Source organism: Vitis vinifera, chromosome 14 (assembly GCF_030704535.1).
Source record: "Vitis vinifera cultivar Pinot Noir 40024 chromosome 14, ASM3070453v1".
NCBI classification, from domain to species: Eukaryota; Viridiplantae; Streptophyta; class Magnoliopsida; order Vitales; family Vitaceae; genus Vitis; species Vitis vinifera.
In genome coordinates, this window is record NC_081818.1 from 25728351 (window position 1) to 25743233 (window position 14883).

General features: G+C 46.9%; 4 protein-coding genes across 4 annotated transcripts; all 4 read left to right on the forward strand.

Moving 5' to 3' along the window:
- Positions 1 to 488: 488 nt before the first annotated feature.
- On the forward strand, positions 489 to 2035 carry LOC100246363 (receptor-like protein EIX2). The gene has a single exon (XM_019224863.2). The coding sequence runs from the start codon at positions 506 to 508 to the stop codon at positions 2033 to 2035; it is 1530 nt and encodes a 509-aa protein (XP_019080408.1). The 5' UTR covers positions 489 to 505.
- Positions 2036 to 2476: 441 nt separating this feature from the next.
- Positions 2477 to 3382, forward strand: LOC109123863 (receptor-like protein EIX2). Its single transcript, XM_019224864.1, has one exon. The coding sequence runs from the start codon at positions 2477 to 2479 to the stop codon at positions 3380 to 3382; it is 906 nt and encodes a 301-aa protein (XP_019080409.1).
- A 6884-nt stretch (positions 3383 to 10266) lies between these two features.
- Positions 10267 to 11787, forward strand: LOC104881656 (uncharacterized). Its single transcript, XM_010662472.1, has 3 exons — positions 10267 to 10694; positions 10881 to 11196; positions 11305 to 11787. The coding sequence occupies exons 1-3, from the start codon at positions 10267 to 10269 to the stop codon at positions 11785 to 11787; spliced, it is 1227 nt and encodes a 408-aa protein (XP_010660774.1).
- Positions 11788 to 13584: 1797 nt separating this feature from the next.
- LOC104881657 (uncharacterized) lies at positions 13585 to 14193 on the forward strand. The gene is made up of 2 exons (XM_010662473.1): positions 13585 to 13690; positions 13766 to 14193. Exons 1-2 carry the CDS (start codon positions 13585 to 13587, stop codon positions 14191 to 14193), a joined length of 534 nt encoding a protein of 177 aa, XP_010660775.1.
- The last annotated feature ends 690 nt before the right edge of the window (positions 14194 to 14883 follow it).

Sequence of the window (14883 nt, forward strand, 5' to 3'; positions counted from 1 at the left end):
AAATCAACTTGCAGATATATTCACAAAGCCTTTACCAATGGAAAGGTTTGAAGCTCTTAAGTAGAAGATAGGTGTTTGTCATCCGGATGCCAAGGAGGAGTGTTCAGTTGTTGGCATTCCAGATTCCAATCCTTGAAGACTTAGTCTTTGCTGAAGATTAGCTAAAGTTTGTTATGACTCTGTTTGTTTTAAATTTCAAAAATAGGTGTAACAACCTAAATAAATATGCAGGAAAGATAGGAAGATTTTGTTATTTTTCTTGTATAAATATCTCATCTCAAATGGAATAAAATTATCAACTTCTCTCTATCATATCTGTAGCCTTTTCTTCATTAAGTTGCAGCTTTATACCTGTAATTTCTCCAACACCAACTTGTAAGAAGCACTTTCTTTGTCATTGCTATCCTAAACCTCCACACATGGATCTCAATTGGCTTATAAAAAGCATTTGTATCAGTATTTTGTGCATTCCATACATACAACTTCTGGCTGCAATTCTATTTTCATGGCTAATATCAATGCCTCCATTCATTTCCTTCTGCTTATTTTCCTCTCCTCCACTTTTCTCTATCTTGAAACTGTTAAACTTGGTTCCTGCAATGGCGTTCTCAATGTCAGCTGCACCGAAATTGAGAGAAAAGCCCTTGTTGACTTCAAACAAGGTCTTACTGATCCTTCCGGCAGGCTCTCTTCTTGGGTTGGCCTGGATTGCTGTAGATGGAGTGGTGTGGTGTGCAGCCAGAGGGTGCCTCGAGTCATCAAGCTCAAACTCCGCAACCAGTATGTTAGAAGTCCGGAAGCCAACGATGAAGATACCGGTGCTTTTGAGGATGACTATGGAGCAGCTCATGCATTTGGCTGCGAGATAAGTCATTCTTTACTTGATTTGAAAGATTTGAGGTACTTGGACTTGAGCATGAACAATTTTGGAGGACTCAAAATCCCCAAGTTCATTGGATCATTCAAGAGGTTGAGATATCTCAATCTCTCAGGAGCATCATTCGGTGGAACTATCCCACCCCACCTAGGGAACCTTTCTAGCTTGCTCTATCTTGATCTCAACTCTTATTCTCTTGAATCAGTTGAGAATGACCTGCACTGGTTATCAGGTCTTTCTTCTCTGAGACACCTTAATTTGGGAAATATAGATTTTAGCAAGGCTGCAGCTTATTGGCATCGAGCTGTTAACTCCCTTTCTTCACTTTTGGAACTACGCTTACCTGGATGTGGCCTGTCTTCCCTTCCTGATCTCTCTCTTCCATTTGGTAATGTCACCTCACTTTCGGTGCTCGATCTCTCCACCAATGGCTTCAATTCGTCGATACCTCTTTGGTTGTTCAACTTTAGTAGTCTTGCATACCTTGATCTCAACTCCAATAGTCTTCAAGGCAGTGTTCCTGAAGGATTTGGTTACTTGATTTCCTTTAAATACATTGATTTTTCTTCTAATTTATTTATTGGTCACTTACCAAGAGACTTAGGAAAGCTTTTCAACTTGCGAACTCTCAAACTATCTTTCAACAGCATTAGTGGAGAGATAACTGAATTCATGGATGGGTTGTCCGAGTGTGTAAACAGTAGTAGATTAGAGTCTCTGGATTTGGGGTTCAATTATAAACTGGGTGGGTTTCTTCCTAATTCTTTGGGACACCTAAAGAACTTGAAGTCTCTTCATCTGTGGAACAACTCATTTGTGGGGTCAATTCCAAACTCCATTGGAAATTTGTCGTCTTTGCAAGGATTCTACATCTCTAAAAATCAAATGAATGGAATAATCCCAGAGAGTGTTGGCCAACTCTCAGCATTGGTTGCAGTGGATCTCTCAGAGAATCCATGGGTTGGTGTTGTGACTGAGTCTCATTTCTCCAATCTCACAAGCTTAACTGAGTTGGCAATCAAGAAGTCATCTCCAAATATCACCTTGGTCTTCAATGTGAATTCTAAATGGATTCCTCCTTTTAAACTCAATTACCTGGAACTCAGAACGTGCCAACTAGGTCCCAAATTTCCTACATGGCTGAGAACCCAAAACTAGCTGAAGATAATAGTGCTCAACAATGCTAGGATTTCAGACACAATACCTGATTGGTTTTGGAAGTTAGACTTGCAGCTCGAGCTACTGGATGTTGCCAATAATCAAATGAGTGGGAGGGTCCCAAATTCATTGAAATTTCCTGAAAATGCTGTTGTGGATTTGAGCTCCAACCGCTTTCACGATCCTTTCCCACACTTTTCTTCTAACCTGAGTTCATTGTATTTGAGAGACAATTTATTTTCTGGACCAATACCTCGGGATGTTGGCAAAACCATGCTGTGGTTGACAAATTTTGATGTCTCTTGGAACTCTCTAAATGGTACCATTCCCTTGTCTATAGGTAAGATTACGGGTTTGGCAAGTCTGGTTCTCTCAAATAATCATTTATCTGGTGAAATTCCTTTGATTTGGAATGATAAACCAGATTTGTACATCGTAGATATGGAAAATAACAGCCTATCTGGTGAGATCCCTAGCTCAATGGGCATCCTGAATTCACTTATGTTCTTGATACTGAGTGGCAACAAACTTTCAGGGGAAATTCCTTCTTCACTGCAGAATTGCAAGGACATGGATAGTTTTGACCTTGGCGATAATAGATTATCAGGAAACCTTCCGTCATGGATAGGAGAGATGCAATCGTTGTTGATTCTACGCCTGCGATCAAACTTGTTTGATGGAAACATTCCCTCCCAAATGTGCATTCTTTCCCATCTTCATATATTGGACCTCGCACATAATAATCTGTCAGAATCCGTTCCTTTTTGTTTGGGAAATTTGAGTGGCATGGCTACTGAAATCAGCAATGAGCGATACGAGGGGCAATTGTCAGTTGTGATGAAAGGAAGAGAACTCATATATCAGAATACTCTGTATCTCGTGAATAGCATTGATCTTTCAGACAATAATATATCAGGGAAGTTGTCTGAAATAAGAAATCTTTCAAGACTTGGCACCTTGAACTTGTCCAGAAACCATTTGACAGGAAATATACCAGAGGACGTTGGGAGCTTAAGTCAATTAGAAACTCTGGACCTCTCAAGAAACCAGCTCTCTGGCTTGATTCCACCAAACATGGTTTCTATGACTTCCTTGAATCACTTGAACTTGTCTTACAACAGACTATCTGGTAAAATTCCAACAAGCAACCAGTTCCAAACCTTCAATGACCCGTCCATATACAGGAATAACCTTGCACTCTGTGGGGAGCCTCTGGCAATGAAGTGCCCAGGCGATGATGGGGCTACTACTGATTCTTCAGGTGTGGATAATGAAGATCATGACGATGAACATGAAGATGCGTTTGAAATGAAGTGGTTCTACATGAGCATGATGTCACGGACTTAGTCGTTTCCTAAGCTCGTGCGGCACTTAGGCAAATCAAGACGCTTGATCTTGCTAAGTCAGCCTTACCTCCGACACTTAGCTTGCTAGACTAAGATGCTCACGACTCGGAAGCTTGAGAAGTTGTAGTAGGTAACTTTTAAAGAATGGAAGCTCTTATTACTCAAGGAAGCCTTTACAAGTGCTTGGAAGCTTACTTGCTTGGTGCCTTGGCCAAATGAGGCCCTCACCTATTTATAGGCACCAATGAAACTCTCTAGAACCTTGGAGGGTTCCTTACAATTCATGAATATTCTAGAATGTCCTACACTATTCTATGTACAAGCCTATATACAGGAGACTTCTAGATTTCTCTAGAAAGCTTTGGACCTTTCTCATGCCTTCTACCATAGTGTAGAGTTGTGTGGACTTCTCTAGGCATTTCTAGAACCTTCCACACTCTTCCCACTAGTGGCTAAGTGTGGATGTCTCCAAGGGTCTCTAGAAGCTTCTCACCTCCTATATAAGCCATGGGGAGGGTCATTTGAAGCATCTTGTGACACTCTCCCCCACCTAAGCCGCAGACGTCCTCGTCACGTCTTCTGCCCGAAACCGCTCAATCTGCTCCTGGAACTGCCATAGTGCATTTCCTGGCTCCCAGCTAGCCTCGCTTTCTAGTAGTCTCTTCCATTTCACTAAGTACTCCGTAGTAGGAGGCACACCACGCCTTCTGATGATTCGGTCTGCAATGATGTGTTCCACCTCCTTGTCATAGGAGGTCATGACCGCTGTAGGTGCCCTCTTAGAAAGCCCTCGGCTTGGATCATCCTTGTCTTCGTGATATGGTTTCAAGTAACTCACGTGGAAGACAGGGTGAATCTTTAACCTTGGCGATAACTCCACTTTGTAGGATACCTTGCCGACCTTTCCAAGTATAGGGAAGGGTCCTTCATACCTCCTCACAAGGCCCTTATGCACTGGCCTTAGGGATTTGAATTGTTGAGGAAGGAGCTTGACAAGCACCATGTCTCCGACCTTGTACTCCGTGTGACGTCGCTTCTTGTCAGCCCACTTCTTCATTTTCTTAGCGGCCTTGTCCAAGTACGAGCGTGCTATGTCAGCTTGCTCATGCCACCCCTTCACGAACTTGAAAGTCGCTGGACTTCTCCCCATGTAGCCTATCGTTAGCGTGTGAGGAGTTAAGGGTTGCTGCCTTGTGGCTAGCTCGAACGGGCTCTTGTTGGTCGCCTCACTCCTTTGCAAGTTGTATGAGAACTGGGCTATATCTAGCAACTTAGCCCAATCTCTCTGGTTGGCACTCACAAAGTGCCTCAAGTACAGCTCCAGCAAGGCGTTCACCCTCTCAGTCTGCCCATCTGTCTGTGGGTGAAAGCTGGTGGAGAAGTGAAGCTCCGAACCCATAAGCTTGAAGAGCTCCGTCCAAAATTTCCCAGTGAAACGCGGATCGCGATCACTGATAATATACTTAGGCAATCCCCAATACTTGACTACGTGTTTTAAGAATAGTCTTGTCGTCTCCTCCGCAGTGCAGTCAGTAGGGGCTGCTATGAAGGTCGCATATTTAGAGAACCTGTCCACTACCACTATGATAGAGCCGTTGTCCTCTGACTTGGGCAGCCCGATGATGAAGTCCATGGTGATGCTGTCCCATGGGCGCTCCGCTATTGGTAATGGTTCCAACAGGCCTCTAGGCTGTCGTTGCTCCACCTTGTCTTGTTGACACACAAGACAAGTTCTCACGTAGGCCTCAACCTCATCCCGTATTTGAGGCCAACAGTAAGCCGACTCGAGTAATGCCCTCGTGCGTCGTTGCCCTGGGTGCCCTGCCCACTTGGTGTCGTGGCACTCCTTAATTAGATTCCGTCTTATGTTTCCCCACTTAGGCACGTAGAGTCGTCTCCCCTTAGTGTAGAGTAGGCTGTCCTCCACCCAAAACCGCTTAGTCTTCCCTTCATGAGCCAGGGCGATGACGCTCTTAGCCACTGGATCATGTTGCAGTCCTTCCCTTAGAAGATCTATTATGTCTCCTTGGGGCTGACTCGTCATAGACGCTAGCTTGGCTTTGCGGCTTAGGGCGTCGGCCACATGATTAGCACTTCCCGGCTTATACTCCAGCGTATAGTCAAACTCGGCCAGGAAGTCTTGCCACCTAGCTTGTTTAGGACTCAGCTTCTTCTGTGTCTGGAAGTAGCTAGTGGCCACATTGTCGGTCTTCACTATGAAGTGAGACCCTAGCAAATAGTGCCTCCAAGTGCGCAAGCAGTGGACAATAGCGGTCATCTCCTTTTCTTGTACCGTGTAACGCCTCTCCGCATCGTTTAGCTTGCGACTCTCAAATGCGATTGGGTACCTTTCTTTCATAAGGACTCCCCCAATAGCGAAGTCTGAGGCATCTGTGTGTACCTCAAAGACCTTGGTGTGGTCGGGTAGTGCCAACACTGGCTCCTCAGTCACAGCCTTCTTCAGGTCCTCAAAGGCTTGTTGGCACCTTTCATCCCATTCCCATGCCTTATTCTTCTTAAGAAGATCAGTGAGTGGAGCAGCCCTTCCCGAATAACCCTTTATGAACCACTGGTAATAATTAACTAAACCAAGGAAAGATCTGAGTTGAGGTACCTTGGTTGGTGGATCCCACTCCTGGATGGCTTTCACCTTGCTATCATCCATCATTAGCTTGCCATCTCTGATGCGATGCCCTAGGAAGCTCACTTTCTCCTTAGCAAACGAGCACTTCTCCTTCTTCACGTATAGCTTGTTCTGCCTCAAGATCTTAAAGACCTTCCTCAAGTGCTCTTCGTGCTCCTTTAGAGTGTTACTATAGATGACTATGTCATCCAAGTACACCACCACGAACTTGTCCAAGTATGGGTGGAAGATCTTGTTCATGAGGGTGCAAAACGTTGTTGGGGCATTGGTGAGTCCGAAAGGCATCACTAAGAACTCATATGAGCCATACCTGGTCACACATGTAGTCTTCGGCTCATCTCCCTCCGCAATCCTGACTTGGTAGTAGCCTGACCTTAAGTCCAGCTTTGTGAAGTACCTTGCCCTTCCAAGTTGATCGAACAAGTCAGCAATGAGCAGGATGGGATACTTGTTTTTCACCGTCACCTTGTTGAGTGCCCGGTAGTCGATACACATCCGTAGGGATCCATCGTGTTTCTTTTGAAACAAGACCGGCGCGCCATAAGGAGCCTTGGATGGTTGGATGAACCTCGCATCTAGCAACTCCTTGAGTTGTCTTCTTAGTTCCTCCAACTCGGGTGGTGCCATCCTATATGGCCCCATAGCAGGGGGCTTGGCTCCCGGCTCCAGCTCAATCTTGTGATCTTCCTCTCTCCTAGGAGGAAGTCTCTTGGGCAACTCGGGTTGCATAACGTCCTTGAACTCATCAAGGACCCCCTCGATTTCCTTAGGCATGGGTCCTCCCGACCCATCATCCCTTTCTTCCTTAAGGGTGGCGAGGTAGGTCACCTCTTCCCTTTTTAACCCCTTTTTTACTTGCATAGCGGATAGCATAGAGGTCTTGAGCGTACCTTCAATGACCGTAGGGACCATGCATGGCTTCTCCTCCTCTAGGATAGCCATTGAGCGTAAGAAAGGTAGTGGCACGGCCTTGACCTTCTGTAGGAAGTCCATTCCTAGCACCATCTTGAAGTCGTCCATGGGTGCCACTGTGAAGTCGACCCTTCCTTCCCACGAGCCAATGTGCATAGTCACCCCGCGAGCTACTCCATGTGATGGCTTAGCGGTTGAATTAACTGCCTTGAGCCATCCTCCTTCCTTGGATGCTTGGAGCTCCAGCCTTCTTGCCTCATCTTCCGAGACAAAGTTGTGAGTGGCACCTGTGTCCACCAGGGCCTTGGTGGCCTTCCCATTCACAAGGGCCTCCACATACATCAGCCCCTTGCATTGAGGCATCCTAGGCATCGGCTTGGCCTTAAGGGCATTCAGGAGCTGCAATGATCCCATCTTAGCATTGCCTTCCTGCTCCTTCTCCTCGATCATAGCATTTAAAGCCTTCCTCTTAGGGCAGTCCCGTGCCCATTGCGGACCATCGCACAAGAAGCAATTGGTCCTGGGCGTGAACTCCTTTCGCTTGTCCTTGCCTTTGCTATCCTTGCCACTAGGGCCTTTGCTTGATCTTTCCTTAGGAGTGTGGCCCTGCGACCTCTTATCTCCCCCACCTTTAGCCTGGTTACCCTTGGATGGTGGCTTGGGCTTGGAAGAGTCTCCCCTTCTATAATCCACCAAGGACTCGGCTACTGCCATGGCCGTGGCTAGGTCTTGGACACCACGTCTCCTCAACTCTTGCTCGGCCCAACTTTGCAGGTTGTCCATGAAGTTAAATAGTAGCTCCTCCTTAGCCATGTTAGGTATCTCAAGCATAAGAGTAGAGACTTCTTTGACATACTCACGGATCGAGCCCGTGTGCTTGAGACGCTTTAAACTCTTCCTTGCTAGGTAAGCCACGTCTTCGGGATAGAATTGCCTCTTGATTTCTCTCTTGAAGGCATCCCATGTGTCTATGGTGCACGTCCCTCTCTCTATGTCGGCAAACCGTCGACGCCACCATAGAGTAGCATTATCAGTGAGGTAAAGGGTCGCGGTGCGTACCTTAGTGGCTTCATCCATTAATGCAATGGCCTCAAAGTAACGCTCCATGTGCCACAAGAAGTTATCCAGCTCCTTGGCATCCCTTTTGCCACTGAACGTGTGTGGCTTGGGCACCTCTACCCTTGGTGCCTCAAGAGTGGCCATGACTCGTGCTGATACAGCGGTCTTATAGATGGCCAACTCTTGTCGAATCTCTTGGTCTCAGGCCTCCACTCGTGCAGTCAAGGCCTCCATCCTTGACTCCACACTAGCGAACATGCTCATGACCTTGTCTTGGAAGGACATGAACTCCTCGTGTGACACCGGCTGAACTTGCGAGACCAGCACCCCCTCGCGAAGGTCTTGGACCTGCTCCCTTAGATCCTTTAAGCCCTTCTTCATGCCTTGCTCGATCAAGTCCACCCCTTCCCGGGTGTCTGCCATGGCTAGCTCCACTTTGGCTAACCTTGCCTCCATGTTGGCAACAACATCACGAGATGTATCCTTCTTACCTCTGCCCCTGCCCCGTGCAGTAGGCTCGGCCTCCCTCCCACGGGTTTGTTCGCTAGTCTCCTCCACGTTAGAGCCCGACATGCTTCCCTTATGCCCGCTTCGTAGCCGCGCTCTGATACCACTTGTCACGGACTTAGTCGTTTCCTAAGCTCGTGCGGCACTTAGGCAAATCAAGACGCTTGATCTTGCTAAGTCAGCCTTACCCCCGACACTTAGCTTGCTAGATTAAGATGCTCACGACTCGGAAGCTTGAGAAGTTGTAGTAGGCAACTTTTAAAGAATGGAAGCTCTTATTACTCAAGGAAGCCTTTACAAGTGCTTGGAAGCTCACTTGCTTGGTGACTTGGCCAAATGAGGCCCTCACCTATTTATAGGCACCAATGGAACTCTCTAGAACCTTGGAGGGTTCCTTACAATTCATGAATATTCTAGAATGTCCTACACTATTCTATGTACAAGCCTATATACAGGAGACTTCTAGATTTCTCTAGAAAGCTTTGGACCCTTCTCATGCCTTCTACCATAGTGTAGAGTTGTGTGGACTTCTCTAGGCATTTCTAGAACCTTCCACACTCTTCCCACTAGTGGCTAAGTGTGGATGTCTCCAAAGGTCTCTAGAAGCTTCTCACCTCCTATATAAGCCATGGGGAGGGTCATTTGAAGCATCTTGTGACAATGAGGCCTGGATTTGTAGTGGGATTTTGGGGAGTTTTTGGCCATTTGATAATAAATAGGTCTTGGAGGCGAGCCTACTTCCGGTTCCTGGATGAGATGAAAGATAGAGTTATGGTGGTTATCACAGAGAATGTAGCATGTCTGCAAAAGAAATGCAAATAGGAAAGAAAACATCATCAAACTTGAACAGATATCCATCAACAAGCTTTCTAGCTAAAATAACAGTCTCTATGTGTCAGTGGTTTGCTTCATGTACTTCCTCCTAACACAATAAAACATTGGTTAATTAAGAGCTTTTCTTCCAACCTTGATAGACTGGTATATCTGCTTGCATCTGTGGTATTCTTCTTCTTCTACAGGTTTTTCTTCCTTTTGATTTAGTGAAGTAGTAGAACCTTAGCCCCCTGCTAGGCAATCTGATAACTTTGCTGAACAGTGGGAGAAGTGGATTACTACCTCGCATCGATATACGATCTCAACCCCAGATGAAAGATGAAATGTAAGGTGTCAACCTCCAGTTGCATTTTGGGATACAAACACCTTACATGCTTCGTAATTTTATGGCTAAATTGTAATATATGCTATCAACTATGTGTGATACCCAGAGAGCTAATAACTATTACTGCTAAATCATAATATTACTGCTAAATCATACTTAACCCCATGAGGAAAGCTCGGACTCCACTCATTTTTCAACAAAAAGGCAACGCGATAGAAAATCCCAGTTGTCAAATTCAATGCGCGTAAGACTAGGCCCATAAGAGCCTGGGAGACCAAGGCCACCAGCAGCCACAACCTGGGCAGCACGCCCTGACCCTATGGTCACCCCCATGGTGCAGAACGTGCTCCCGCACCGTGACCCTATGGTCACCCCCATGGTGCGGAACGTTCACTCGCACCTAGTGACGCGACAAGATGGGAGAAACCTCCCAAACGAGCCACCCATTGGCTCCATTAGCAAAATGCTGGACGACATGCTCTCCACGCCTTTCTGCTCTCATATCATTCATTACGAGCCCCCAAGGGGATTCTTCGTACCAAAATTTTCCACATACGATGGGTCCAACGACCCCTTCGAGCATATCATGCATTATCGACAGCTCATGACGCTCGATATTGGCAACGACGCATTGCTGTGCAAAATATTACCCACCAGCCTACAAGGGCAAGCCCTCTCATGGTTTCATCGCCTACCTCCCAACTCTGTTGACAATTTCAGAGATCTATCCGAAGCTTTCGTAGGACAATACTTATGCTCTGCTCGACATAAGCAGAACATCAACACTCTGCAAAACATAAAAATGCAAGATAACGAATCCTTAAGGGAGTTCGTAAAGCGGTTTGGTCAAGCTGTACTTCAGCTAGAGGCTTATAGCATGGATGCTGTCCTGCAGATCTTCAAACAAAGCATCTTTCCAGGCACCCCATTTTTCGAATCGCTAGCTAAAAAGCCTCCTACAACGATGAACGACTTGTTCAGATGTGCAAGCAAATACTCAATGCTCGAAGATGACGTACGAGCAGCCACCCAGTAAGTCCTGGTTGTTGGACAGGCAACTAGAAGTGGCACAGAAAGAAGTGCCAAACTTCCGGACCGGCCAAGGCCGTCCGATCGAAGGTAGGAAGGGCCAAGTCGCCCGAAAAGGCCGCCCCTCACATCTCTCTCCATATCATATGAGAAACTTCTCCCTATGATCCAAGGCTTGTCCGACTTCAGATGGCCTAGACCCCTCGGAACGGACCCATCCAAAAGAGATCATAACAAGAAATGTGCCTTCCACAAGGAGTATGGTCACACAACGGAAGAATGCAGGTGCCTCCATTATTTGGTCGAAAGGCTCATAAGGGCGGGGCATTTAAAGCAATACCTCCGCTCAGATGCCGGAGGTAGAGACGCTTCCCAAAATCACAACTCTGGAGCCCCCAAGGCCCCAGCCGCCTCTAAGGCCATTATAAACTACATTAACGAAGGCCCATCTGAAGAGGAGTATGACTCCAAACGAAAGAGACAAAAGTTGTTGCGGGCTGCATCGGTGCGTGAGCGTATCAACTCCATCTGACCTGGGTTAACTGGGGGGAGCCCTCGCCCCATAGATGGAACAATCATTTTCCCACCAGTAGACCCCACCCGAACACTGTAGCCACATCGCGACGCCCTCATCCTATCCCTAGAGATAGGAGACTTCGACGTGAGACGCATTCTGGTTGACCCGGGCAGCTTGGCCGATCTTGTGCAAGCATCGGTCGTTAGCCACATGGGACACAGTCTCACGGGCCTTGAAAACCCTGGGCGAATCCTGTCTGGATTCAACGAATCGTCAACTACTTCCTTGGGAGACATTGTACTGCCGGTCCAAGCTGGCCCAATCACTCTCAATGTACAATTTTCGGTGGTACAAGATTTATCGCCTTTCAATATCATCTTGGGGCGCACATGGCTACACTACATGAAAGCCATCCCCTTTACATATCATCAATTGGTGAGTTTCCTTACCAACGATGGGCAAATTGACCTCTATGGCGGCCAGTTAGCCGCTCGCCAATGCTACCAGATAGCACGAGAAACAGGGACCAGCCAGGAGGATGCATCCCTCCCTGAGTCCAACCATGCGCGTGACCAATAGCAATTATTGGGTCCGATGGACAAGGATCCCCCAACAGCAGATCCCTTGCAAACAATCCAAATTTCGGAAGAAGGTACTCACCTTACAAAGATCAGTTCCCTTCTGACACCAGAAGAGACCCGAAACAGGCAGAATGCCCTCAGAAAAAACCATGACATCTTCGCATGAGCACATTCTGATATGAAAGGAATTCATCCCTCCATCACCTTTCATAGGCTTAACGTCTTACAAACAGCCAGACCCATCCGGCAAAAGGTGAGACGTTTCCACCCGAACATACAAGAAATTATCCGGAATGAGGTTGACAAATTGCTAGAAGCCGGATTCATCAGAGAAGTGGATTACCCGGACTGGTTGGCAAATGTAGTGGTGGTACCCAAAAAAGAAGGCAAATGGCAAGTGTGCGTCGATTACACCAACCTCAATAATGCATGCCCCAAAGACAGTTTTTCTTTGCCATGAATAGACCAAATCGTAGACTCCACTGCTGGGCAAGGGATGCTCTCATTTTTGGACGCCTTCTCCGGCTACCACCAAATTCCCATGTCCCCGGCTGACGTAGAAAAAACAGCCTTCATAACTCCACATGGTCTCTATTGCTACAGAGTCATGCCATTTGGACTCAAAAACGCTGGCGCCACCTATCAAAGACTGATGACAAAGATCTTCAAACCTCTGGTCGGCCGCATAGTAGAGGTATATATTGACGACATTGTGGTTAAAAGCAAAACCCAGGAGGAGCATTTCCTCCATTTACAAGAAGTCTTCCAACTCTTAAAGAAGTATGACATGAAGCTAAATCATTTCAAATGTGCTTTTAGCGTAAGTGTTGGCAAATTCCTGGGATTTATGGTCAGCCAAAGAGGAATAGAGGTTAGCCTGGATCAAGTCAAGGCAGTCATGGAAACACCTCCTCCCAGGAGCAAGAAGGAGTTACAACGCCTTACAGGCAAGCTCGTCGCGCTAGGACGTTTTATAGCCCGTTTCACTGATGAACTTCGACCTTTTTTCTTGGCAATACGAAAGGCTGGAGCAAATGGATGGACGGATAACTGTCAAAACGCTTTTGAAAAAATTAAACACTGCCTTATGCAGTCGCCCATCCTAAGCAGCCCCATTCCTAAAGAAAAATTGTACATATATCTGGCTGTATCAGAGTGGGCAATCAGCGCTGTCCTATTCCGCTGCCCTTCACCCAAGGAGCAGAAACCTATCTACTATGTCAGCAGAGTGTTGGCGGACGTAGAAACTAGGTATTCAAAAATGGAACTAACGGCCTTAGCCCTTCGGAGTGCCGCCTAGAAGCTTCGCCCCTATTTCCAAGCCCACCCGGTGGTCGTGCTAACTGACCAACCCCTTCGTAACATTCTGCACAAGCTAGACTTAACCGGAAGAATGCTTCAGTGGGCCATAGAATTGAGCGAATTTGGAATTGAGTTCCAACCTAGATTGTCCATGAAAGACCAAGTAATGGCTGACTTCGTACTAGAATGCTCTCAAAGGCCCAACCAATGCCAGGAACCAAATGAAGAAGAATGGTGGACTTTGCGGGTCGATGGAGCCTCACGATCATCGGGGTCCGGAGTCGGGCTTCTGCTACAATCCCCAATAGGGGAACATCTGGAGCAAGCCATCCTGCTGGGATTCCCCGTTTCTAACAATGAAGCAGAATATGAAGCCATCCTATCCGGATTGGACCTCGCCCTGGCTCTATCCGTCTCCAAGCTCCGTGTCTATTGCGATTCTCAACTTGTGGTCAGACACGTCCAGAAGGAATACAAAGCTAAAGATGAGCGCATGGCGCAATACCTAGCTAAGGTGAGAGATACCTTACAACGATTCACTGAGTGGACGATCGAAAAAATCAGACGAATTGAAAATGGGCGCGTCGATGCCTTGGCAGGCATAGCTGCCTCCCTTCCCATCAAAGAAGCCATATTTTTGCCTATACATGTGCAAACCAACTCTTCCATTGCAGAAACCTCCACTTGCAATACCATTGAGGCACGCCAACCAGACAGCCAAGAATGGACGAACGACATTATAAAATACCTCCGGATAGGCACTCTGCCCGAGGATGCCAAACAGGCACACAAGATTCGAGTGCAAGCCGCCCGCTTTACCCTGATTGGGGGGCACCTGTACAAACGATCTTTTACAGGTCCCTACCTTCGATGCTTAAGTCATTCAGAGGCCCTGTATGTATTAGCAGAATTGCACGACGGAGTATGTGGAAATCATTCTGGAGGACGATCTCTAGCGCACAGGGCCCATTCTCAAGGATATTATTGGCCCACGATGAAGAAGGATACAGCAGCCTACGTCAAAAAATGCAACAAATGTCAACGACATGCCCCCATACCACATATGCCGTCGGAGACGCTGAAACCAATTTCAGGTCCCTGACCCTTCGCGTAGTGGGGTATGGACATAGTAGGCCCCTTACCAACCGCACCCGCTCAAAAGAAATTCATGCTCGTCGCCACGGATTACTTCAGTAAATGGGTGGAAGCCGAAGCATACGCTAGCATCAAAGACAAGGATGTCACCAAGTTCGTGTGGAAAAATATCATCTGTCGCTTCGGAATCCCCCAAACCATTATAGCCAACAATGGACCACAGTTTGATAGCATAGCCTTCTGAAATTTCTGTTCGGAACTGAACATCCGGAATTTATACTCCACACCGCGTTATCCTCAAAGTAATGGGCAAGCAGAAGCCACAAACAAGACTCTAATCACTGCCTTAAAGAAAAGGCTCGAGCAAGCTAAAGGAAAATGGGTGGAGGAGCTACCCGGTGTCCTATGGGCTTATTGAACCACACCCGGACGTCCGACAGGAAACACTCCCTTCGCCCTCACATACGGTATGGATGCAATCATTCCTATCGAAATAGGGTTACCCACTATCCGGACTAAGGCAGGAAAGTAGGATGATGCAAACGCGGAGTTAGGAAGAAACTTGGACTGGGCAGATGAAGTAAGGGAAAACGCATCCATCCGGATGACAGACTATCAACAAAGGGCATCCGCTCATTATAATCACAAAGTAAGACCCAGAAGCTTCAAAAATGGTACACTGGTACTTAGAAAATTT

Excerpts from the sequence above, each read along its gene's own strand:
- LOC100246363 (XM_019224863.2), top strand. The coding sequence starts at position 506 with ATGGCTAATATCAATGCCTCCATTCATTTCCTTCTGCTTATTTTCCTC.
- LOC109123863 (XM_019224864.1), top strand. The coding sequence starts at position 2,477 with ATGGAAAATAACAGCCTATCTGGTGAGATCCCTAGCTCAATGGGCATC.
- LOC104881656 (XM_010662472.1), top strand. The coding sequence starts at position 10,267 with ATGACGCTCGATATTGGCAACGACGCATTGCTGTGCAAAATATTACCC. Across the intron at positions 10,695-10,880 it reads GACGTACGAGCAGCCACCCA|ATGGCCTAGACCCCTCGGAA; the intron begins GTAAGTCCTGGT and ends GTCCGACTTCAG. Across the intron at positions 11,197-11,304 it reads AGTTGTTGCGGGCTGCATCG|CCACATCGCGACGCCCTCAT; the intron begins GTGCGTGAGCGT and ends CGAACACTGTAG.
- LOC104881657 (XM_010662473.1), top strand. The coding sequence starts at position 13,585 with ATGGCGCAATACCTAGCTAAGGTGAGAGATACCTTACAACGATTCACT. Across the intron at positions 13,691-13,765 it reads GCGCGTCGATGCCTTGGCAG|AAACCTCCACTTGCAATACC; the intron begins GCATAGCTGCCT and ends CTTCCATTGCAG.